Raw genomic sequence first — 26,679 nt, 5'->3', positions numbered from 1 at the left:
AGATGACAACTATTTGAGCTGCAGCTTAATGGGCAGCATGTCACAGACTCAGATGGGAGAAACACAAAAGGACCTTTGGTTCAATGTCACAAATGTAGATGGGACCAGGAAACATACCTTAAAAGGGGTGACAAGTGGATACTGAAAAGCGAAATTCAGAAGGGTGGGGGAGAAGGGAAGCAGAGGGTCAGAGCAAACTTTGCAAAATAAGAAAGGCTCTGGTGCCCACCTTGGTCATTGTACTCAATGGTCCAATTGACACTCGCCCCATGTGTCAGTTCTGCTGTAAAGGGGGAGGTGTTCGGAGGGAGATCAGGATCATTGATGTTGATGATGTGAGGCTCGGGATTCCTCTGGCAGAAGTCCATGGTCCGGGGTTCTGGTACGGGGCCATTGTCATTCACATCATCGAGGAACAAGAGCAGGGTGCCTGTCCCAGTGGCAGGTGGAGAACCTAGTACAGACGAAATGTCACAGCTCAGGATGACCAATGAATCCCTACTGCCTCCCATCAGACTGAATCCAAATCTTGTTCTGGCTCTTCAGGGCTACAGGACCAAACCCCAAGCTCCCCTCCAGAGTCTCCGCTCCTGCTGGTCCTTGGCCACCCTCAACTCCTGGATGGGCAGACCTCTGACTTGCTTATTCCTCACTTTGATAACAGTTACTCAAGTTATTTCTCACACCAAGGACTCCCTTTGTCTTCATACATAACTTTATTCATCCATTAAATTTATCCTCTCTATGCCAGGGTGGGAGGTGGGTAGGGAAGGGAAGGAATGAGATGAGCTTGGGATTAGTGGAGGCAAACTATTACATATAGGATGGGTACACAAGGTCCTACAGTATAGCACAGGGAGCTGTATTCAATATCCTATGGTGAATCATAATGGAAAAGAATATTAAAAAGAATATATATGTATATAACTAAGTCACTCTGCTGTACAGAAGAAATTAATACATTATAAGTCAACTATACTTCAATATTGTCACCCTGTTTATTTAACTTATATGCAGAGTACATCATGAGAAACGCTGGACTGGAAGAAACACAAGCTGGAATCAAGATTGCCGGGAGAAATACCAATAACCTCAGATATGCAGATGACACCACCCTTATGGCAGAAAGTGAAGAGGAACTAAAAAGCCTCTTGATGAAAGTGAAAGTGGAGAGTGAAAAAGTTGGCTTAAAGCTCAACATTCAGAAAACAAAGATCATGGCATCCAGTCCCATCACTTCATGGGAAATAGGTGGGCAAACAGTGGAAACAGTGTCAGACTTTATTTTTCTGGGCTCCAAAATCACTGCAGATGGTGACTGCAGCCATGAAATTAAAAGACGCTTACTCCTTGGAAGGAAAGTTATGATCAACCTAGATAGCATATTCAAAAGCAGGGACATTATTTTGCCAACAAAGGTCCGTCTAGTCAAGGCTATGGTTTTTCCTGTGGTCATGTATGGATGTGAGAGTTGGACTGTGAAGAAGGCTGAGCGCCGAAGAATTGATGCTTTTGAACTGTGGTGTTGGAGAAGACTCTTGAGAGTCCCTTGGACTGCAAGGAGATCCAACCAGTCCATTCTGAAGGAGATGAGCCCTGGGATTTCTTTGGAAGGAATGATGCTAAAGCTGCAACTCCAGTACTTTGGCCACCTCATGCGAAGAGTTGACTCATTGGAAAAGACTCTGAGGCTGGGAGGGATTGGGGGCAAGAGGAGAAGGGGACGACAGACGATGAGATGGCTGGATGGCATCACTGACTTGATGGACGTGAGTCTGAGTGAACTCCGGGAGTTTGTGATGGACAGGGAGGCCTGGCGTGCTGAGATTCATGGGGTCGCAAAGAGTCAGACACGACTGAGCGACTGATCTGATCTGATCTGATACTTCAATGAAACTTAAAAAATATATATATTTTAAACCACTTTAAAAATTCCTCATCACAGGACTTCCCCAGGTGGTCCAGTGGCAAAGAATCTGTGCTCCTGATGCAGGGTTCATGGGTTCAATCCCTGGTCAGGGAACTAGATCCCGCATGCCACAATTAAAAAGCTGCACGCCACAAGGAAGATTGAAGAGCTTACATGTGGAAACTAAGACCTGACGCAGCCAAATAAATAAAGGAAAAAAAAATCCTCATCACCCCCTATTCATTCACCTTCTCTGAACTTCTAAGGCTTTTAGGGTCATTATCACAGAGTTGAACCTTTTAAAATCACTGCAAATCGATTTTCAAACAAAATTTGGAGATTTGTACATATTTCTGTTTATATTTCTTTCACATCCTGACATAGCACTTGATAATACAAAAGGAAGGTCCTCAAGGAATCATAGGGAAAAAAAGCCCGGGGGAATATATCTCAAATCCATAAATATTTATACCTGGGTGGCTGTAGTGATTTTTTTTAACCTCTTCAAAAAATTGTGAATTAAAGAAATTTGCCATTTTAACCATTTTTAAAATGTACAGTTCAATAGTGACGGTATAATCATGTGCTGTGAAACAGCTCTCCATAACTTTATCTCACAAAACTGAATTCTGTACCCACTAAACAATTTCTCATTTCCCCTTCCAGTTCCTGGGAACCACCATTCTATTTTGACTCTATGAACCTGATCACATTAAAATCTCATCTAAATGGAATCACACAGTATTTGTCATTTTGTGACTGGTTTATTTCACTAAGCACAATGTCCACTGGGGAGAGAGAGGGAAAGAGACTTAACCAGAGGAACTAGCAGTTCTCTTTAACAGTAATTCTGCTTCTGAATATCTATCTGAGGGAAACACTTGCCCCGCAGAGGCATGTACAAGGATGTTTACTATCATTCACAGAAATAATGGAGAACTGGAAACAACCCTGGTGTTTTTTAATGTGTGAACAGTTAAATTATGCTATATCCACAAAGGGCTTCCCGGGTAGTTCAGCTGGTAAAGAATCATCTGCGTAACATTTTACTGAAAAGAGGCAGATCTACAATGTGCCAAGATAGATCTCTGCGTCTTCAAGGCATATGTTCAAGGGAAAAAAATTAAACACGCATATGGTAATAGGTTTTTTGTAATAAAAACAAAAATAGGCTATAAATCAGACAGTAGCTTTATAATAAACCATATTTCCATATGTATATAAATGTATTCGAATACACAGAGTCTGGAAGGAGCCACACTTCACTAATGGTGATGATAATACAAAGAAATGGCAGTCCTTACAGAGCATAGAATAGGTTAGCAGGCACTCTTCCAAACACTACTACATAAATCTAAGCTAGATAGGGTATTATCATTTTGTCGGATAAAAGTAGTAAGAGACATAAAAATTAGGTAATAAGTTCAAGTTCACACAGGTATTAAACTTTGGTGCTAGGATTTAAGCCCAGGCCGTCTGGCTCCCATGGGGTTACAGAGCGAGTGGTAAAAAGGAACTTCTGCTTGACCTAAATTCGTGCACTTTGGACAATTATTTTGAGAATGCTTTAAGAATGAAAGAAAAAGAAAGAACTCATGCCTCCAAAAGGACAGGGGCAAGGAGGTAAGCTATTTAGGAGCGGGAGACGGCAAACAGTCGATGGTAGGGGCATCCTCACCATTGTCGGTGGCTATAATGAGGGCCGTGTACGTGCTGTTCTTCACATGGTCGACATCCTCTCTGTCCAACTCAGCCCGAGTGGAAATGGCACCCGTTTCTGGATTAATCTCCAGCCAGTTGGCAGTGTCCCTCCAAATCCGATACCTGGAAATACACAAGCTCTGGTTTAGAACAGGAACAGCAAACAGCAGATGGCTGAAGAAGGTGAAGGTTCCTCTTTGTTGATATATACTTTGCTTCCCTATTTCATTAAAAAACAAAAAAATCACATCTATAGAAATTCTACCAGAAAGGTTTGAGGACCATCCACATACCCTTCATCCAGATTCACCCATTGTCAGTATTTTGCCGTATACATAAGTGGATGCACATATAGATATAAATTCTTGTTTTGCTAAACCATTTGAGAATAAGTTGCAGACACCATGTTCCTTTACTGATGAATACTTCAGTTTGTTTCCTCCTAATAACAGAGGCATTCTCCTATATAACTATAATTTGATTTTCAATTTCAGGAAACATCACTTCATACATGGTACATATTCAAACTGTCAACTTCCTCAGAACTGTCCTTCACAGCATCCCCCCTCACCCCTGCCCCATTTAGAATCTAATCCAGGATCGGACACAGCATTTAAATGTCAGATTTCTTTCTTTTCTTTATAAACAGTTTGCGGCCATGTTTTTCATTTTGTTTTTAATTTATTTACTTGGCTGCTCCAGGTCTTAGTTGTGGCACTCAGGATCTTTCGTTGCAGTGCATGGACTCTCTAGTTGTGGTGTGCAGGCTCATTAGTCGTGGCACTTGGGCTTAGCTGTTCTGCATGTGCCAAGTAGGATCCTAGTTCCCCAACCAGGAATTGAACCCATGTTTCCTGCACTGCAAGGCTGATTCTTAACCACTGGACCACCAAGGAAGTCCCAGACATCAGATTTCTTTAGTTTCTCTCAGACCAGCCCCCAAAGGGTACAGTAGTTCTCAACTGGTCACAATATGGGACCCAGCATCTCTGCCATGAGCATTTGGAGATCTGTGTTGATACAGTGACTTGGAGATGTGTTGCACTATTGGCATGTAATGGGAAGTGCCAGGGAGGGTAAAGTTCCTTCTGGTCTTACACAGTCAAAAATAAATAAATAAATAAAAATGCCAAGAAAATCTTGTTAAGCAGCATCTTATTAGGAATACCAGAATCAGAAGAAACCTAAGCATGAGAAACAGATACACTGCCCAGTTACCTGTCGAGGTCATGGAAAGGCTCAGAAAGGGAAATAAAGAAACTGAAGGAGGAAAGGGTCCTGGATAATCGTGGACTTATCCTCAGGACCTAAGAAGTGCACAGCAATGAACTACATATACAGAGTGGTCTTTATTCCAGGGGTAAGGGTCTCTGCAAACATTATTAAGACTTGATCCTTTAACTTCCCCCAAATAGATGCTTTGAACATCTGTTTCACTACCATAAGCTAAAATATTAACATAGCCTGGAAAACATAGATTCCCAGGCTTTATTTCCAAAACAAAAATCCTATAATATCACGTCACTAACACACCTAGCAAAAATAATAAGTACTTAATAATGTCTGTTCTATGTGCAAGTTTCTCTATTTGCCTCAAGGCTGTTTTTTATAGTTGGATTGTTTGGCTCTGTCTTCAAACACATCACAGTTGGTTGATTTGTCTCTTAATTAATATCCTTAATCTATGGAAGATTAAGACCTTTGCCGTTTTGTCATTATTTGTGAAGAAACCCAGTCATTGGACATAGAGCTCCCATATTCTGTATTTGACTGACTGCTTCCTTGTGGCATTTAACTTGTTCATTCTCTGCATTGCATCTAAATCAGATCCTAAGGCTTGATTAGATTCTGTTTCAGCCTTTCTTGTCTCTCTCAAATATTTATCACATTGAGTGGCACATCGTATTGAGCTGTCCTTGCTTTTTCAGTAGATGTTGACATCTATCAGGAGGTTTGGATGATCCCAGCTGAGTTCCTCCATTAAAAACTTCTCATTGTCCTCCATCCCATCGCTTCTAGCAGCCGTGAGGATCACTACCTGGAACCTTCACCCGGTCCATCCTGTACCATGCACACGCACAGTTCAAAGGTATTTATGAGTCATTCCAATCAGGGTGCCAGGATGACCTGACTTCCCAAGATAACCTCAAAAATTGAGGTTGCACTTAAACTCTTTTTGTTCCATTTACGTATAATAAGTTACAGGCAATGATACTAGAATACAAACACCCCTCCCCTAAACATGAATATGCTCAATTAATCACTAAGCCTGACTCTACTCTGGATTTGCATAACTTTTTCTTAGTAGTTCAGAACATTCTGACAGTTCCTCTAAAGTAAATATTAGCTGACAGGAGTCTCTCTCTGAGAAGAGGAAGTGGGCATTACTGATCAAGGTGTTTGTTATCCCTGGAAAACATGCCCTTACTAACAAGACCCAGACGTGCCATGCTCGGATTTGTGCTGATAGTCTTCCCTTTGTGCTTCCACCACTGTCACACTGGATCACCAAGCATGCAATCAGACCCAGCCCTCAAAACAACGTTCTTTTTCATGCATGGCCACAAGGGCCATGCTTTCCAAGTCTGTGGAAAGCCCCTCACACTTACGTGATCTTCTGTTCCATAAATGTGTCTGGCTCCCGGGCGGTATAGGATGTGATCTCCAGGCCCATGCCAAAGTCCTCGGGCACGTCCACTCTCTTTTGAGGAGGCACAAAGATGGGGGCTTCATTCACATCTATCACATCCACAGTCACGGTGGCTGTGGAAGTGGGGAGAGTGACTTCAAAGGGGGCCACGTTTGTTACTGCTACGTACAGGATGTACTGCTGCTTGGTCTCAAAATCCAAGCCCTAAAGAACAGAAAAACCAAGTTTAAAAAAATCCATTCTGTCTTAAAAAAAAACACACATTAAATCCTTTTTGGTTAGCAATATATCAGTGGTTCTGAAATCTGGCTGTAGTAAGAATTAACATGAGGGACTTCCCTGCTGATTCAATGGCAGAGGCTCTGAGCTCCCAGTGCAGGGAGCCTGGGTTCAATCTCTGATTAGGGAATGAGATCCCACATGCCACAACTAAGACCCAGCACAGCTGGGTCTGTGCTGTGTTTTATTCTTAAATAAAAAAGTTTTTATAAAGGAAAAGAATTAACTTGAGAACTTTTTTTTGGCCATGCAGCTTGTGTGTGGGATATTAGTTCCCCCATCAGGGACTGAACCTGGACCCTTGGCAGTGAGAGCACAGAATCCTAAGCACTGGACTGCCAAGAAATTCCCTTGAGAACTTGTAAAGAAAACAGATGCCTGGGTCCTAACCCTAGAGCCAGTGAATAGGAATCTCTGAGGCTGGGGTCTGGACGCTGGTATTTTTAAAAAGCTCCCAATGACTAATATGCAACCAATTTACGGTGAGGTCCCCAGGAAAAGAATAAAGATGAATTACATGAAATCTCAAGTGGGAAGCCTCTGTTAATAAACATAGCCCACCGAGTCATTTATTAACCCAAGACTAGTAAGAATGTTCACATCCTATGCTGACAAGCTGTTTGTGTGGCAGCGGATAGACAGACAACCCTGCCTGGCCATCTCTTTAAACCCAGTAAGTTTAGTGGCAAGAATATGAAGTTCAGAATCAGTCAGCAGCGAGCTCAAATCCTGGCCAGGACATTTCCTAGCTGTGTGATTTAAGCAATTTAACCTCAGGGTCTGTTTCCACACATATAAACATGTAGGAAAAGGAACTATCTCACAGAGGCACTGTAAGGAATAAACTGGAACTTTTAGGAAGGACCCTGTACATGAAAGGAACTCAATACTACCTTCTTTCTTTTTTTGACAGAATAACATGAGAAATCCTTAACATCCAATCTTTAGTGGGAGAAAAGACTACATACTAAGTGATTCAGAAATGAATCACCCCCTCATTTGCTCAAGGGGAGGTCAAACCTCTGGGGCTAATCTTGGGATTCGCTAACTTTTTGACTAACTTCAAGAAAGAAATCACTCAGCTTCATAGGGTTTGAGTTTCCTAGACGTTTTTCACAGGCATATCTGTCCCACTTCTAAAGTCATCTGGCAAAACAGCAGTAACCATAAACCATTTTTCTTCTCATCAGCAAAACAGTTGTGGGAGATGGGCAAATGTTTCAGAGAAAGAGTATATTAAAAGAGACAGATATGTATGGCTAAGTCTCTTCACTGTTCACCTGAAGCTACCACAATACTGTTTATCGGCTATACCCCAATACAAAATATACAGCTTTTTAAAAACTGTATTTTTAAAAATGGTATTTCCTGGTAGTCCAGTGAGTCCTAGGCTCTCACTGCCAAGGGCCCAGGTTCAATCCCCGATCAGGGAACTAAAATCCCACAAGTCATGAGGTGTGGGCCAAAAAAAAAAAAAGGCAAAAACATTTAGGGTGCTATGTAGGAGCTTCCTGACTTCCCACATGAGCCCAAAGAGTCACTGCAAGCCCCAAATGGTCCACTGGCAACTGGGAGAGCCATCTACCCCCACTCCACCCAGGCCACGCCAGGCTACACTGGAGAAGGCATCAGGGACAAGGGTCATTGGCTGGGTGGTCAATTTCTGCATTTTGCAGGAACCATACAAACCTTAGCTGTTTTCAGAGTGCCTTCATTGGTGACTGGGTCTGTGACAACGATAAATTGCTTCTCGTTATCATTTAATACTGTGTAAACAGCCTCCCACGCCGGGGTGTTGGGGTCGTCGGCATCGGTCACTGTGAGTGTGGTGATGGCCACGTTAGCCTCGTTCTCAGGCACCGACCCCACGTACTGAGGAGCAAAGGAAAAGATGGGTCACTTGGGATGTACTCAGACCCAGCAGTGGAGCCAGAACTCAGGGGTCTAAAGGAGTCCTTTCTTGAGCCCAAACTTTGAGAAGAGTCTGGGAGAAGTGCCCACTCTACAAGCACGATCCTTATTTCCTGTCACTGCAGCAGCCGGCACTTAGGTGCCCTGTGGGTACCTGAAAGAGCCAAGGCCCTGCCTGTCCACACCCCTCAGCACACTCTGGCCCAGTTGCTGACACTATCGTTTATCCCCTACTCCCCTCTGCTCCCATCGCTCTCAGTGGTACCAGTGACTTTCATAAAAGTCTGGCCATTGTAACCTCCTGCCCTTTGATAACATCCCACTGCACTTAGGATACATCCTGAAGTTCTAGATTCATTTCACAAGGTTCTGTAAGAGGCAGTTTCATTTGGCTCACTACACTATTTTTCAGTTCTTGCTATGCAGCAAGCTTTCTCTTGATTTGGGGCATCAAACTGTCTGTCCGAAGCTTCTCTTAAACTCATAAAGCCTAGGCTAGAGTGGCAGACACTGCTGTTTACTGAATATCCATTCTCCTCTTCTTCTCTAACATTAATACATGGTTGATGGCAGCAACATACCCAGATAAAATACTGTATTTCCAGTGTTCCTTTGCAGACAGCAGTAGCTAATGAGAGATAAAGGAAATTTATGGGATGGGTCTTCATAGAAATAATAAAACTTGACTTTTTCAGGTTCTCAGTACCTTCTTCTTGACTGCATTTACTAAAATTACACACAATAATTAGTTGTCTAATGTCTCCCTAGCTAGACTCTTAAGCTCCATGAGAACAGAATTATTGTCTGCTGTGTTTGTGATAATATGCCCAGTGTCTAAGACAGTGCCTGGTATAAACCCAGAGGATATTTATTCAACAGATAAAACCTGGTAAGATCTGCTACCAAGATGCCCAATATGAGGACATGGATTCAGGAGATGCATTTTGCAACTCAGAAACATAGGCCAACAGGCATCAGGCTGAGGATGACAGACAACTGGCACCTCGACCCGCTTGCTGTTTAGCTTGAAGTTGACTCGTCTGGGAAAAGTTACCTAAGGGTTCACCCCTGAGATACTGGGAAACAACCAAGGACCTTTCTTTGGAGACTGTCTAAGAAGGGGCAGGGTTACCGTGGTTGGGTTGAATCTGGGAGCATTATCATTGGTGTCCAAGACTGTGATCACGGCCGTTGCAGTTGTGCTCAAGCCTTCGCCGTTAAGGTCTGCTGCTTGGACCATCAGGGTGTATGTGGGGAAACTCTGCAGAGATCAAACACAGCCGAGTCAGGACCCACAGCTACATCAGGTCCCACCCGGCTCCCAGCAGAGAAACAGATTACTTTTTCATCTGCTTAAATGCCAATAACTCCACCGGCCTGTCTGGCCTCAAATCTCCAGACAAACACTGAGATGCAAAGCTCAGACCATCACCATGCTAAATGGTGACCAGCCTTGGCAGAGTTTTGCATCATCCAGGAAATCGGGTTAATGTGTATTTGCCCTCCACACCCTCTGGATCCTCCTGACCCCTGACCTCACGGTCCAGCCCGGTGGTGAGCACACTGATGACGCCTGTTTCCCTGTTGATGGTGAACATTTTGTTGTGCGGCAGCATGGGATCTTGGGCTAGGATTTTGTAGCCGATGGCAGCGTTGTAGGTGTTCACTTCGTCATCTATATCTGTGGCTGTGACCTGCATCACAGAGGTTCCTGGAAGCAAAGAAGATTTGTTTCCAAAATTCTGACCCAAGTGCTAGTGGAGGAAGAAAGCATTCTACCAAATGAATTAATGGTGTTCCCAGAATCCAGCTGGTTCAACTGAAACATTTTAGTTCAACTGAAACATTTTTGCTCTTTCTCATACACTAAATGAATAGTGCATAAGACAGGAAAAATCCCAGAAATTTCCACAATTCGCTTCTTAGCCACATTTCCACCTGAGAGAATGGTCATCTGAGATCACTGCCTTCAAGGCGAAAGGAAATACTTATAACATTCGTGACAAAGCACTAGTTACCAGGATACTGAAATAACTCTAAGAATCAATAGGCAGGGAATTCCCTAGTTGTCCAGTGGTTAGGATTCTGTGCTCTCACTGCCAAGGGCCTAGGTTGAATCTCTGGTTGGGGAAGTAAAAGTCCCCAAACCGAACAGTGGAGCGGGGAAGGGTGGCAGAGGGTGGGGAGAAGGAGAGAACCAATAGACGAAAGACAAAAAGCCCAAGAGAAAAAAAAAAAAAAAGGGCAAAAGACTTGAACATATAAGTTGTAAAGAAACCCAAATGGTCAGCAAACATATGATGCTTCTTTATTCCATTAATAATCATAGAAATGCCATTTTACATTACACTGAGATATAATCACATACTCAACAGACTGGCCAAAAAGAAGTCTTACAATTCCATGACGTATATTGCTGGTAGGAGTGTAAATTGGTTCAACCACCTTAGAAAACTGTTTGTCACCGTGTAGAAAAGTAAGCAAAACAAGATGTTACCCAGTGTTAAGTACACACATCAGAAAAGATGAATGAAAATAAGGGAATAATTATCACAAAAGTCAGGGTGAAAGTTGCTCAGTTATGTCCAACTCTTTGTGACCCCATGGACTGTACAGTCTGTGGAATTCTCCAGGCCAGAATACTAGAGTGGGTAGCCTTTCCCTTCTCCAAGGGATCTTCCCAACACAGGTCTCCCGCATTGCAGGCGGATTCTTTACCAGCTGAGTCACAAGGGAAGCCCATAAAAGTCAGGGTAGTGGCTGCCTTTTGGGGACAGAGAGAAAAATGTGAGCAGGAAGGGACTGTACAGGGGCCATAAACTACTAACAAGATCTGTTAACTTTTCTTGGCTGCACAGCATGGGGAATCTTTAGTTCCCCAACCAAGGTTTGAACTCACACTCCCTGCATTGGAAGTGTGAGGTCTAAACCACTGGACCACCAGGGAGGTCCCCAAGGATCTATTTCTTAATAGGGGAAGGTTATTCTTAAACTGCTCTATATTTGTTTATTTATTTAGCTGCCCCAAGTCTTAGCTGTGACATGTGAGATCTCTGGAGTATGGAATCTTAGCCACTGGACCACCAGGGAAGCCCAAATTGCTCCTTTCTTAAGCTGGGCTTGAACATTTTCTACATGTTTCTGTCAGGAGGATATTTTACACACACACTATCTTCCAAAGAAGTTCTGTGCCTATGAAAGGCCTGACCCCAAATGCCAGCCCCAACACTTGGGGAAGGGGGGTGGTCCAAAGAATCTAAATTGTCTTGGTGGGTGTTGAGTTCCTCGTGGCTGGACACACCTGGAAGAGCGCCTTCCAGGACGGACCCCTTGAAGACCTCCTGGGTGAACTGGGGCTTGTTGTCATTCTGGTCGGTCACGGTGATCACAATCTCCATAGGCTCTTCAATGGCTTGACCGTTCGAAGACACGGCATGAGAGAAGAGCTGCAAGAGCCAAGTGAGGGTTACTAGGGAAGAGGACATGGGAGAAGTGGTCCGATCAGAGCAGCGTGGGCTCCACTGGACCGCACTCCCTTCCACTCAAGTAAGGACTCCCCAGCACAGAACTTATCCCACACATGTGCTGCTGCTTCAGTGAGGTCATGGCACTGGTTAAGACCATGACATGGGAAGACCCATGGGCTGGAGAACACCAGGTCAAAGGCCCCATTGCCCACATGGGGGCTGAGGACCAGGGCTAGGAGATAAAGGTGGAAACCTGAGACTCTCTGACTTACTCCAAGCAGGGTCAGATCTACTCTGGACACTTGAGTCTAGGGTTTCCCCAAGACCTTTCTGCATTTGGCATCAAGGCATTACCTCCCAACTTCCCTGCTCTCAAGACCCAGAAATGATTTTTGTTCTCCAACATCATCCCCAGCCTCTGCCTTTGTGTCGTCATTGTTGTTTAGTAGCTAATTTGTGTCTGACTCTTTGTGACCCCGTGGACTGTAGTCTGCTAGGTTCCTCTATCCATGGGATTTCCCAGACAAGAATACTGGAGTGGGTTGTCATTTCCTCCGCCAGGGGATCTTCCTGACCCAGAGACTGAACCTATGTCTCCTACATCAGCAGGCAGATTCTTTACCACTGAGCCAGCAGGGAAGCCTGTCTGCCTTTATGTCAGGGACTTTTAATCCCAAGAATAGGTTGACATCTTGGGTCTAAGATCATGTCTGATACCTCGAGACTCTCTCCAACTTTATTCCTAACAAAAACAGCCCCTAGTTTTTCCCAGGTTCTCCTGTCATTTCTCCTTATTGACAGGTCTAGACAAGTCAAGCTCTTCAAACGTCCAGAGCATCTGATCTACGATCAACATGAGTTGACCAAAATATTTTGGAAACATGTAACCCCATCATTAACAAGCTTCTAAGAGACACTCACAATGTACTTGGCAATCTGTTCTCTATCCAGAGGCTGTGTCACTTTTAACCATCCTGTTTCTCTTTCAATAATAAAAATACCGACAGGGGGTGTATCAGCTCCTTGGCCAGTGATGCTGTAGAAAACTTGGGTTTCTTTCTCCTTGTTAGATTTGATCTGGAGACAAAGCAGAGAGAGATGAATGAGCAAGAAAGGATCCTGACATTGGTTGTTTCCCCTTTCTCTCCTAGGTCCTTCTCGGCCAAATTCCCTCCCAGAGAAATAGGGAACTTCCTTCTGTACCTGGACCAGCGACTTAGGAAATGGGCCTTTCTCATTTTCTGGGCAGCTGATAGGAGGAATAACCCAGTCTCTCTTCTGTCTCCTGAGACCATGGTGGGGGCCAGGAAATGTGAGCACTTCTGTCTGGGTTCCAAAGGGAGAGTCCTGAAAGGAAAGAAGTTGAGGAACAAAATGGGATCATTTAGGCGAGATGATACAGGCTGAACAGTTCAAACTACCCAATAAGAATCTCCAGTCTTCTGAGAGAAGGACATGGTTTCCACTTAGTAACAAAAGAAACAGCCAAAACAAAACCGAATGAACCCTTTACCATATCACCAAGCTGGTTTCCTCTTTGGATCTTTCTTGGTGTCCGGAGTTCAGGCAATCATGCATACAAGATTACAGGGTTTGAGGGTTTGACATTACTTTATGAATTATATCAAGTCCACATCTCACACCCGTGTTGTTTTGGGGTTGTTTTTTGTTTTTTGGCTGCATAGCATGCAGGATCTTAGTTCCCTGACCAGGAATTAAATCCTCACCCTCTGCAGTAGAAGCACAGAGTCTTAACCTCTGGACCACCAGAGAAGTCCCAACATTTGTTATTTTTAAAGGACATTATGCCCCCAATGACTTAATATCAGAGCTTATGCAACAATTTGATATCCCAGTGTTTTAAATTTTTTCTCTTATATTTTTCCTAGGGATACAGGTCTCCAAAGTGGAGTTAGCCTACAGAATAAGTTTTAGGAACTGATACTAAGGATTACTTTGTGATCAATACTAATCCCTTAATCTCACTGTGTTATTCTATTGGTTTGGTTGCCATTTGCTCTAACAGAAGTTGTTGGGATGGGAACCAAAAACGCCCTTTGAGACTTATATTGAACAGTTTTCATGTGCGATAAAGATAGCTTTTTATGCACACACAGCGAAATGAGATAGCTGAAGATGGAAGGAAAGATCTTCCGAATTGTTTAAGTTAAAGTGATTGGCGGTAACACAGTAAAGGCTCCAGAGGACAATTCCATCTGCCATCTCCCACACTGTCACTGATGCCTGTCTATGACGTGTGTGTCAAACCTTATTTCTTACCTTTAAAAATGTGATTCAAAATGCACAGGACAGACATGAAACATGACCAGACAGCATCACAAAATCCTTCTCATTCTTTTGTACTAGTCACTCACACACTCCTTAACACACACACACACACACACACACACACACACACACACACACACACACACACGAGCTCTGCATTTATCTTCTAGAGAAGCAGTCCCACCCTGGCCACGGGCAGGCTGTGGAGCCAGGCTGATTGGCTTTGCATCCTCACTGTGACACCTTGGGCTAGTTATTTAACTTCTGTGTCCCACATTTTCCTAATGTCTAAAATGAGGATTATATCAGTACCTGCCTCACAGGGTCCTCGAAAAGTGAAAAGTGAAAGTCACTCGTGTCCAACTCTTTGCGATTCCATGGACTGTAGTCTGTCTCTCTCCTCTGTCCATGGAATTCTCTAGGTTGCCATTTCCTTCTCCAGGGGATCTTCCCAAACTGGGGATCAAACCCAGGTCTCCTGCATTGCAGGTGGATTCTTTACCAGCTGAGCCACAAGGGAAGCCCTATAGGGTCCTTGGAAGGATTAAATGTGATACCAGTGTTGCAATAAAGCACTTAGGATAGTGTCTGAGGAATTCCCTGGTGGTCTAGTGGTCAAGAATCTGCTTGTCAAGGCAGAAGACACAGGTTCAATTCGTGGTCCAGGAAGATTTCACATACCATGGGGCAACTAAGCCCATACCCCACAACTAATGAAGCCCAAGTGCCTAAATCCCATGCTCCATAACAAAAGAAGCCACTGCAGTGAGATACCCCTGCCCCTTCAACAAGAGAAAGCCCACAAGCAGCAAATGAAAACCCAGTGCAGCAAAAAAAAAAAAAGAATAGTGCTTGAAACAGTAAGTGCTCGACAAATGCTAACAAAGATGATGGTTGGACTGGTTGGAAAACAGAGTTATAGTTTTAATGAAATGGAATTTGAGGTATGACCTGAACACAGGAACAAATATTAAACTGATTCTTGATACAGCATCTTAAGCCTAAAAATGACCATCTTGCACAGCCATGGTGAACAAACAGACCTTGATATATGAATGCAAATTCATTTGCCATACTGAAGAGGAAGGCAAAGCGCATACTTTGCTGACATCAAGATTACAGAATATTTTCAGAGAATGATAATAATTAATGATGAACACTATGCTGGCAAAACATAACATTAACATCTTTATGTGTGAGATTATTATTTTTTTTTTTAAAAGATATTTATTCATTTATTTAGCTGTGTCATGCAGCTTGCAGGATCTTAGTTCCATGACCAGGGATTGAACCTGGGATCTTGCCAACCCAGAATCCTAACAACTAGGCCACCAGGGAACTCCCATCGTGTGTGAAATTAAAGGGAATCATGCTTAAGCATAAACAAACTGAATATAGGATCCATCCCTCAGGAAAAAAGGATACCAGACCAGAAAACTTATCCAACCTAAGAGAAAGAACTAGAAAGTTAGATCTATTTATAGTCTTCCCCCAGCTTTCTTGAGGTATAACTGACAAAATAAAAAACTGTTTCTATTTAATAGAAAACACCATGTGATGTTTTGATATAAATATATAGGATCTATTCTTATACGAATGAAGAGAGGTAAGATTATCACCCCTTCCAATGTAGGGCCACCTGGAACCACAAGAGTGCTTTGAACTACAGACAAACCAAAGTAATCCTCAAACCAGTTGTGGCAGACTTGCCACCTTACCATCCAGGCTTCCCTGGTGGCTCGGATGGTAAAGAATACACCTGCAATGTGGGAGACCTGGGTTCGATGCCTGGGTTGGGAAGATCCCCTGGAGAAGGTAATGGCTACCCACTCCAGTATTCTTGCCTGAAGAATTCCATGGACAGAGGAGCCTGGCAGGTTATAGTCCTTAGGGTCACAAAAAGTCAGACACAACTGGGAGATTTTCACTTTCACTCAATATCTGTTCTTTTTTAAAAACAAAAACTTCTTTCCCTTTCTCCCACGCTTTCTCTCGAGATTATATATATAATCCAACAATGTACCCAAGTAAAACTACATTTCCTGTACTATACCTGTTGCTAGGTGTGACCATGAAGCCACGTTCTGACTAATGAGATGTAAGAGGAAATACTGCTTCAAAATTCCACAAAGTCTTCTTTAAAATGTGGACAGCTAAGTGATACATTTTGGGGCTTCATCCCATTCAACTTCCTACTGTCCAGAGGAAAGATGTGATGACTGGAGCTCCAGCAGCCATCTTGGACCACAAGGTATCATTGAGGACACAAGCCATATATGTGCTAAGGATGACAGAATAAAAAAGAAAGAAAGAACCTAGCCTCCTGATGACTGCAAGAGTCTCAATAATGGTCACAAGTTACAACTGAATTGCCTAAACTTGAAAGACAAATACTGTTTTACATAAATCACTGCAATGTGTGCTTTTCTATAACGTGTATTTGAACCTAATCATGAAGGCAGATGGCAAAGGTGGAGAAGTAAAGTTGAAAGACCAACTTTGTTTCCATCTTCGGCTCACAAGAGGCCTCCATGCACCACTACCTAGCAAGAACTTACCAGATAGGACTAACATGAATGATGGTATCCGTTGGAGACCTGAGTCAGGAAGCTATGTTAATTTAGTTCTACTAAGTTCCCCATTTTTCTGGTCTGTCCAATTACACCAGAGAGAAAAAAAAAAAAAAAAAGATCTCCCAGGAGTATTAAATTCCTAGACTCTCAGCAGTCTTCAGGGAGAAAAACTAGAGCCAGCCTGAATGGCCTTGGCACTTACAACACTTCTACACTCCCAGGATACAACTACTATAGCCCCCTAGAGAGACGCTCAATAGGAAGCACCATGGGAGCAGTTTAGAAACTGGCAAAGGCACCTGGCTTTGGGTAACAATTTCAGAAACATTCTTGCCAAGAACCTGGGCAGACTTATATCCTTTTCTCTGTGGCCAATCCACCCATCTGTCCACTCTGGGCTCCTGGTATGTGCCAGACTCAAGGGCCAGGCATTACAAATTCAGTAGGGAAGGAGCTCGTGGAGATTGCAATCCGATCAGGCCAAAGATTCATAGTGATTCCTCCCCTTCTTTGCCAAGACCCTCCCCACTAGAGACATGAAGAGCAAAATGACCAGAAAACTGACTTTGTGTAAATTCTTCCTCCAGGTAGAGAATGAGCAGAAAAGTTAAAAATGACTGACTTACTTGTTATAGGCCTTCCATAGTTTCAGCATCTTACAAGTATTAATTTATGTAGTCAGTATCATCTCCATTTTACAGATAAATTCAAGCACAGACAGATTAAATAACTCCCCCATGGGACTTCCCGGTGGTCCAGTGGCTAAGACTCTGTGTTCCCAATGCAGGGGGCCCAGGTCAGGGAACTAGGGAACTAGATTCCCCATGCTGCAACTGAGAGTTTGCATGCTGCATACAACTAAACATCTCAAGTGCCACAATTAAGACCTGGCACAGTCAATAAATAAATAATTTAAAAATAAGTACTCAATCCCAGACAGAATCCATGCCCTTACCCTTATTCTACACTATCTGCAGAAATAAGGTAGTGTATCCTGCCATCAGCCTAACAACAACAACAAATCAACAGCAAGAATTAGTTCAGTTGGACCATGCAGCTATTTTGCATCCCATCCCTCCACCCCCAGGGCGCATTGGCGGGGTCTGGAGGCAATTTTGGTTGTTACAGCTGGCAGTGTTACTTAGCTTCTAGCAGTTAAGACCAGGGATGCTGCTAAATGTCATAGAGCGCAGAGGACATCCCCATAATCCCCATAGAAATTATCCAGCCCCAAATGTAAATTAAGCAGCAGACTAAAATAATAGTGAACTTCCAAGAAACACTCCAACTTACATGATGACGGCGGTGGTGGTGGTGGTGCGCTGATACCTCCAGTGTCACTTTGGTGGAGAGCTTCCTGTGGGTGGAGTCCCAGGCATGGACAAGAAAACTTAGCTCTGGACGATGAAGGTGTACAGGCCGTCTGACTGTAAGCACGCCATCTGTGTGCACTTTGAATCGGGTGTCGTCAGAAACATAGACTGTCCTTGGTAGGCCAGCACATCCTTCAAAACTCACTGCAGGGCGTAAATGACAGTGATTAGAAAACTGGGGAGATGAATCGGCATTCCTTTTCTAGAAACTGAACTTCATTCACCCACTAAAAGTCTAACTCACACAAAACAGGCACAAGGAAAACAAACCGGAGTCTGGTGACAAACGGCAAAGACGAGAAAGTAGCAGGTGCCATCTCCACAAGCCCAGGGCGATTTAACTGTGGTGACTCTTTTCTCATCACTTGGGGACTGAGAACGATAACCTGCCTAGAAAGTAACCTCCTTTTCAGTAACAAAAAAGGGCCTCTCCTTCAGATGACTCTTGATTATGTGAAAAATAACTGAGACAGAATACCTATTGAGTCCCAAAGTTACAGACTGAGGTACAATGAGATACTATGGATTAACGACATTTAAATAAACAGTGTAGGGACTTCCCTGGCAGTCCAGCAGTTAAACAATCTGACTTCCAATGCAGGGGATGCAGGTTCAATCCCTGGTTGGGAAACTAAGATCCCACATGCCGCAGGGTAACTAAGCCCACAGCTACTGAGCCCGTGTGCCTCAACAAAGAGCCCATGCAGCCAAAATTAAAAATAAATAGATAAATAAGCAAACAGTTTATATTTCAATAAACAGTGGCAGATAACAAGAGGAAGCCAGCAGGACATAATGGTTAAGAGTAAGGGCTTGGGCAAATTTTTTAACCTCAGTCTCTTCATCGGGCTTCCCTGTGCCTCAGCTGGTCAAGAATGCACCTGCAGTGTGGGACACCTGGGTTTGATTCCTGGGTTGCGAAGATCCCCTGGAGAAGGAAACAGCTAACCACTCAAGTATTCTGACCTGGAGAATTCCATGGACAGAGGAACCTGGCAGACTACAGTCCAAGGGGTCGAAAAGAGTCAGACACGATTGAGTGACTTTCACTTTCTTTTCTTCATCTTCAAAATGAGGATAATCATAGTGCTAACTCTTCAAACATGGTCTTATTTACTGTCAAGGGCAGGGCTCAAGTCCCAGCTCTGCTTATTAGCTCTGAGACCTTGGGCACATCACTGAATCTCTCGGTGCTCCAGTTTACCCATCTGGAGAATGAAGGTATTTGACAACAACTACTTCCTAGGATTGTTTTAAGATACACAGAACAGTGCTTGGCACATACTAGACACTTCATTTATTTAGTATTCCACAAAAGACATTGATAATGGCAGATATTCATTTAGAACTGATTATATGCTTACTTTCTGAAGCATTGAGAAGTAATGCCTGCTTGCAATCTGAGACCACCCAGTGGAGAAGCTCATCACTGTCAGGGGAGACAGTGAAGATTTCACAGGAAAATCTTCAACCTGATCATACAGTGCAGTGAGACAAATGCAAAAGACAGAAGACTACTTGGATGAGGGAACTTAGGATCAGTGGCTTAGAGACAAAGCTACTTAAAACTTTACTGTCGTTAAAGTATTAAAACTTAAAAAGTATTAATACCCAATGCTGGAGAAGCTGTGGTGAAAAGTGTCTGCATTACACACCAGAGTCTCAAAGGACTCATTTAACAAGTTTCCATCAAATAATTTGTCAGACATTGTGCTGGGCAGTAAGGACAAAATTGTGAACAGACAGGCAAGGCACCTGCTTCCATTGAGCTTATACTATATTGTGAAAGAGATGGACACACAACAAAACTGAATCTCAGGTAGTGACAAATGCTAGACATAAAGGAATTTAAAAAGAGGATAATATAAGAGTGATGGGGGTTGGGCGGGGAAGAGAGATGGAGAAGAAGTATGGGGAGTGTATAACTTTTACTGGATGGTGAAAGCTGGCCTCTCTGAAGTTGTAGGTGTCTGAGCTGAGACCTGAAGGAGTCAGCCTTATAGAGATCTTGGCTCAAGAGCCTTCCAGGCAGAAGGAACAGTCGATGAAAGTTCCTTCAGGGAAACTCAAATCGGTCTATTCTCCCTTTCAAATAATTATCTCTCATTCCTCCAGTGCAATTTTTAGTTTTTCCAAGAGATCTTTTATTTAAAAAAGGTTCTGTTCTTTTGCCTATTTTACATGGCTAAACTAAGCACAGCATAGACACTTCTACATGGACATGGATCGGGTCTCTGCCAGAAAGCCCTCAAGTCGGTTATGGTGTCTGGGCTGCAGTTTTCATTTGTTCCACTAGGGGCCACCATTGCCAACTTTTCTGTCACCAACAGCCCCACCCTTGCTAGAGAAAATAAGACCTTGGTCGCTAAGAGTCGGACAGGACTGAGTGACTTCACTTTCACTTTTTACTTTCATGCATTGAAGAAGGAAATGGCAACCCACTCCAGTATTCCTGCCTGGAGAATCCCAGGGACAGAGGAGCCTAATGGGCTGCTGTCTATGGGGTCGCACAGAGTCGGACACGACTGAAGAGACTTAGCAGCAGCAGCAGCAGCAGCAGGGGGCAGGAGGATAAGCACCACGATTATTCCCATTCTGTAGATGAAGAAACTGAGGCTCACAGAGGTTAAGACATTTGTTTGATCCCTATAACTAGTGAACAGCAGAGTTGGGATGGCTCTTAATATGAGTAACCTAGTTTCAATCACTCCCTGAACCCTCCTTTGCCAGTTTGTTAAAAAAAAAATCAAAACCATGTCACATGCCTACCCTCACCTTTTAGTCTGGTTCTACAACTGATTTCCCAAATTTGAAGGGGTTGGGGAGGGGTGAGCATGGCAAGGATTTTTTAAAATGACAGGAAGAGTTTGACAAGAAGAGCCTCAGAGTCTGTGACTGGAATGATTATATAAACCCAGATTTTTTCATGTTCTTGCAGAGTGACTTTACACGAAATGTGTAACTTCTCTGGGCTTCAGTTTTTTCTACTGGCACCTGAAGGATACCACTGACTGAGCCCACCTCTTCAGGGTTTTGTGAGATTAAACAAGACAGTGAATGGGATCACAACATTCTCCCAACCACACCCCAGCAGAAACAATGGGGCCACTGGGTTGTGTTTGGGGGGCTGGCCATATAAATCAGGGAACAAGAGCCGCCCTCATTTTCCACACTGAATTCTGTTCCTCAGCTGGCCCAGACCTGGGCAGTGAGAGCTGGGACAAGCATGATTGGACTTGCCAAGCGTGGCAGCCTGAAAAAATGAAAATGGTTTTGCAAATAACTTAATGCAAGGCTCTTAACCTGCTGTGGGGCATCTTGGCTTAATGGTGGCTAAGCCCTGCCCTGTGAGAAGTGACAGAAGCAGTGAACGCGCCACAGGCAGGCCCAACCTGAATTTCCAGGTGCTCATTAAGGCCCATTATCTTTCTGTGCAACCTGAGCCTCTGAGCTGATTAGCCAGAAATTACAGAAAAGACTGAGGGGATCTCCAGTTCTGAGAAGGCTCTGGGAAGCTGGCTTCAACCCTGGCAAGGGCTGGACAGTGCCTCAGACCCACAGGGAACACTAACGCCAGCATGTAGGGGGAAACAAGACTGGCAAACTGTAGAAACCAGAAGATCAGTATATGAAGATGGGTATATTTGAACAGTTCTTTAAAGAAAAAAAAAAGGTGTTATTTTTTCTGTCTGCACTGCACGACACGTCTTAGTTCCGTGACCAGGGATTGAACTCTCGCTCCTTGCAGTGGAAGCGTCTCAGCCACTGGACTGCCAGGGAAGTCCTACTTGAACATTTCTAAAATAAAAAGTTAAATAAAAAAGACAGCAAAGAACTAAGTATTAAATCAGCATGTTGTCCTTTCCTAAACCAGTCATTTGGTCACTTGGTTTCAAAACTAGATCCTAATGACAAGAGCCAAGAACCCACTGGCCATCTCTAAATGGGAAGATCTTTTCACCACAATAACATCATCATCACCATCAAAAACTAGATTCAACAGCTTCAACTACCTTTTATTCAGTATTTTCTTAATATCTAAACATGTGAGAACATTGTGTGTTAGGTTCTCCTCTAAGCACTTCACAAATACTAACTCATTTAATCCCAGAACTCTGTGAAGTTGCTGTCATCAGTGTCCCCTTTTTATAGACAGGGAAACTGAGGCAGTTACTAAGTGGCAGAGCCTAGACTGGGACTTAGGTACGTCTGAGAGCTCACAATCCTGACCACTCTGCCTCTCTACAAGTCAGACTCTTGTCCTGTGCTCCTTATGTCTGTTAGGGGAAGCACACGGACTGAAACCGCCCACCCTGGCCAGGCACCATAGTAACCATCTTCATGAGTTGTTTTATGACAGGAGATCCTGATAAAGAATAGGGAACTAATAAGCCACCACCAACCGGAAGAGTTCAGGAAATGTCAAAAGGAGACGCTGCGTGTCCGTCCACTTCCCAGAATCCCTCTCGCTAGCATCCATCTTGGCTGAGCGATGCATGTGCCACCAGGAAAGATTCTGAATTAGAATGATCGGCCAAAGAGCACCCGGAAACTAATCCCATCACCATAAAACCCGAGACTGTGAGCCACGTAGCAGAGCAGTTCTCCTGGGTTCCCTTACCCTACTGCTCTCCAGCCGGGTGCCCTTTGCCAATAAAATCTCTTGCTTTGTCAGCACATGTGTGTCCTCAGACAATTCATTCCTGAGCATTAGACAAGAGCCCAGTTTCGGGCCCTGGAAGGGGTCCGCCTTCCTGCAACATGTCCAGTTTTCTGATTGAACCCCCATCCCAGGCCATCTTGTGGTGTAGGCATCACCAGTCCCATTTTCTTTGCCCTGAATTAAAGGCTGGTGGGCAGAGGGGCCAGGCTGTCTGATCCCAGAATGAGTGTTCTTCACTACTCTTCCCATTTGCAATATGGGGATGGAATACTTCTTATGGCGGGGGGGGGGGGGGGGGGGCGCCGTGCGCAGGTAGAAAAAAGACATTCCAGAGCAGTTGGAATTCTACGCAGCAGGAGGTTGACAGTAATTTGAGTGGAAGTGGAGGGAAGGTTGAAAGAGGTACAGATCAGATCAGATCAGTCGTTCAGTTGTGTCCGACTCTTTGCGACCCCATGATTCGCAGCACACCAGGCCTCCCTGTCCATCACCAACTCCCGGAGTTCACTCAGATTCACGTCCATCAAGTCAGTGCATCCTCTGTCGTCCCCTTCTCCTCTTGCCCCCAATCCCTCCCAGCATCAGAGTCTTTTCCAATGAGTCAACTCTTCGCATGAAGTGGCCAAAGTACTGGAGTTGCAGCTTTAGCATCATTCCTTCCAAAGAAATCCCAGGGCTCATCTCCTTCAGAATGGACTGGTTGGATCTCCTTGCAGTCCAAGGGACTCTCAAGAGTCTTCTCCAACACCACAGTTCAAAAGCATCAATTCTTTGGCACTCAGCCTTCTTCACAGTCCAACTCTCACATCTATACATGACCACAGGAAAAACCATAGCCTTGACTAGACAGACCTTTGTTGGCAAAGTAATGTCTCTGCTTTTGAATATGCTATCTAGGTTGGTCATAACTTTCCTTCCAAGGAGTAAGCGTCTTTTAATTTCATGGCTGCAGTCACCATCTGCAGTGATTTTGGAGCCCAGAAAAATAAAGTCTGACACTGTTTCCCCATCTATTTCCCATGAAGTGATGGGACCAGATGCCATGATCTTCGTTTTCTGAATGTTGAGCTTTAAGCCAACTTTTTCACTCTCCTCTTTCACCTTCATCAAGAAGCTTTTTAGTTCCTCTTCACTTTCTGCCATAAGGGTGGTATCATCTGCTTATCTGAGGTTATTGATATTTCTCCCAGCAATCTTGATTCCAGCTTGTGTTTCTTCCAGTCCAGCGTTTCTCATGATGTACTCTGCATATAAGTTAAATAAGCAGGGTGACAATATACAGCCTTGACGAACTCCTTTTCCTATTTGGAAGCAGTCTGTTGTTCCATGTCCAGTTCTAACTGTTGCTTCCTGACCTGCATACAGATTTCTCAAGAGGCAGGTCAGGTGGTCTGGTATTCCCATCTCTTTCAGAATTTTCCACAGTGTATTGTTATCCACACAGTCAAAGGCTTTGGCCAAGTCAATAAAGCAGAAATAGATGTTTTTCTGGAACTCTCTTGCTTTTTCCATGATCCAGTGGATGTTGGCAATTTGATCTCTGGTTCCTCTGCCTTTTCGAAAACCAGCTTGAACATCAGGAAGTTCACGGTTCACATATTGCTGAAGCCTGGCTTGGAGAATTTTAAGCATTACTCTACTAGCGTGTGAGATGAGTGCAATTCTGTGGTAGTTTGAGCATTCTTTGGCATTGCCTTTCTTTAGGATTGGAATGAAAACTGACCTTTTCCAGTCCTGTGGCCACTGCTGAGTTTTCCAAATTTGCTGGCATATTGAATGCAGCACTTGCACAGCATCATCTTTCAGGATTTGGAATAGCTCGACTGGAATTCCATCACCTCCTCTAGCTTTGTTCGTAGTGATGCTTTCTAAGGCCCACTTGACTTCACATTCCAGGATGTCTGGCTCTAGGTCAGTGATCACACCATCGTGATTATCTGGGTCTTGAAGATCTTTTTTGTACAGTTCTTCTGTGTATTCTTGCCATCTCTTCTTAATATTTTCTGCTTCTGTTCGGTCCATACCATTTCTGTCCTTTATCGAGCCCATCTTTACATGAAATGTTCCTTTGGTATCTCTGATTTTCTTGAAGAGATCTCTAGTCTTTCCCATTCTGTTGTTTTCCTCTATTTCTTTGCATTGATCGCTGAAGAAGCGATCTCTTCTTGTTATTCTTTGGAACTCTGCTTATTCTCTTCTTATCTCTTCTTGTTATTCTTTGGAACTCTGCATTCAGATGTTCATATCTTTCCTTTTCTCCTTTGCTTTTCACTTCTCTTCTTTTCACAGCTATTTTTAAGGCCTCCCCAGACAGCCATTTTGTTTTTTTTGCATTTCTTTTCCATGGGGATGGTCTTGATCCCTGTCTCCCATACAATGTCACGAACCTCATTCCATAGTTCATCAGGCACTCTATCTATCAGATCTAGGCCCTTAAATCTATTTCTCACTTCCATTGTATAATCATAAGGGATTTGATTTAGGTCATACCTGAATTGTCTAGTGGTTTTCCCTACTTTCTTCAATGGAAAGAGGTACAGTTGGAGGCAGTTTTTAAAAACGTAACTTCCTGAAACATTTTTGTATTGTATGGTATGTTACAATTACAGTGAGTCACTTTTTAAAATGACAAAGAGAAGAGTGAGGTAACAAGTGCCTTTAGGGATTTCCCTCATCGTCCACTGGCTAGACTCTGTGCTTCCGTGCAAGAATTTGCAAGCCACAACAAAAGATCCCACAACTAAGACCTGGTGCAGCCACGCAGCCAAACAAATAAAATATTTATATATGTGTATGTTCTAAAAAGCATCTTCAGAACACTGTGACTCCTGTAAGTTGTCATTCGTCTTACAAGTGCCCCATTTTCTTGCGTATTTGGCAGAAGCAGTAGCTTAATCAGAGAAGGCAATGGCACCCCACTCCAGTACTCTTGCCTGGAAAATCCCATGGACGGAGGAGCCTGGTAGGCTGCTGTCCATGGGGTCGCTAAAAGTCGGACACGACTGAGCGACTTCACTTTCGCTTTTCACTTTCCTACATTGGAGAAGGAAATGGCAACCCACTCCAGTGTTCTTGCCTGGAGAATCCCAGGGACGGGGGAGCCTGGTGAGCTGCCGTCTCTGGGGTCACACAGAGTCGGACACGACTGAAGTGACTTAGCATTAGCATTAGTAGCTTAATCTGAGGACCCTGGGAAGAGATGCCTGAAATCCAAATACAAATGAAACCCAAATCCATGAAAAGCTTTGTAGTCCTAGGGCAGCAACATTCTTTGCTTGGAATTGTGTCGTGCCACAAACAGTCTTGCCTGAAGGCTCCCGTTTCTTCTCTCACCCCCGTCCAACTGGAATGTGAATGGGTAGGAACAAGATAGTCTCCAAAGCCTCCATATATTTTAGGGAGATGTAAGGACCGGGCCTGCCATCAGATTCAGCTACGCATAGTTATTTGGTAAGGAGCGGGATCACCTGGTCTCTCAGAAGCAACTATCTGCAAGAGGGGTTTTCCCCACAACACACACAAAAAAGTGCCTTCTGGGATGGCTCCTTCTCCGCAGGAGGCATTTTCCATGGCTAACACCAAAGAACACTGCATTTGTTTTTATATCAGGGACCACTGGAAGAAAGCATCAAATGAGAAAATTTTACACGCGACCTCAAGGGCAAGATCACAAGCCTTCTGAGGCTCTTGGAAATCCTGGGGGCCACACTGCCATTGTGCACCCCCAAACCAAGGGTTTCGGATTCTAACTTAAATACTCAAGATAAGGAACAAGAAGTCTTACTTGATGGACGAAAGGAACCCTGGGAGACCAGACATGTACTGTCTGGCTGGGCAGGCGTTCACTTCTCTAGAGAGCCACAG

At 43.8% G+C, this 26,679-nt stretch overlaps 1 protein-coding gene across 1 annotated transcript in view; it reads right to left on the bottom strand.

Moving 5' to 3' along the window:
- Positions 1-26,679, bottom strand: part of CDH1 (cadherin 1) — a 73,860-nt gene that overhangs the window by 5,441 nt on the left and 41,740 nt on the right. Inside the window, exons 3-12 of the mRNA XM_006047636.4 lie at positions 18,073-18,296; positions 13,121-13,264; positions 12,839-12,994; positions 11,752-11,896; positions 9,986-10,161; positions 9,583-9,711; positions 8,229-8,411; positions 6,220-6,464; positions 3,588-3,733; positions 230-454 (exon numbers count right to left, since the gene is read on the bottom strand). Of these exons, the coding sequence (XP_006047698.2) occupies positions 230-454; positions 3,588-3,733; positions 6,220-6,464; positions 8,229-8,411; positions 9,583-9,711; positions 9,986-10,161; positions 11,752-11,896; positions 12,839-12,994; positions 13,121-13,264; positions 18,073-18,296 (1,773 nt within the window). The remainder of the gene's footprint in view (positions 1-229; positions 455-3,587; positions 3,734-6,219; positions 6,465-8,228; positions 8,412-9,582; positions 9,712-9,985; positions 10,162-11,751; positions 11,897-12,838; positions 12,995-13,120; positions 13,265-18,072; positions 18,297-26,679) is intronic.

Source organism: Bubalus bubalis, chromosome 18 (assembly GCF_019923935.1).
Source record: "Bubalus bubalis isolate 160015118507 breed Murrah chromosome 18, NDDB_SH_1, whole genome shotgun sequence".
Classification (NCBI taxonomy): Eukaryota; Metazoa; Chordata; class Mammalia; order Artiodactyla; family Bovidae; genus Bubalus; species Bubalus bubalis.
Note: the sequence above shows the minus strand (reverse complement) of the source record. Positions and strands in the feature narration are given on the sequence as shown.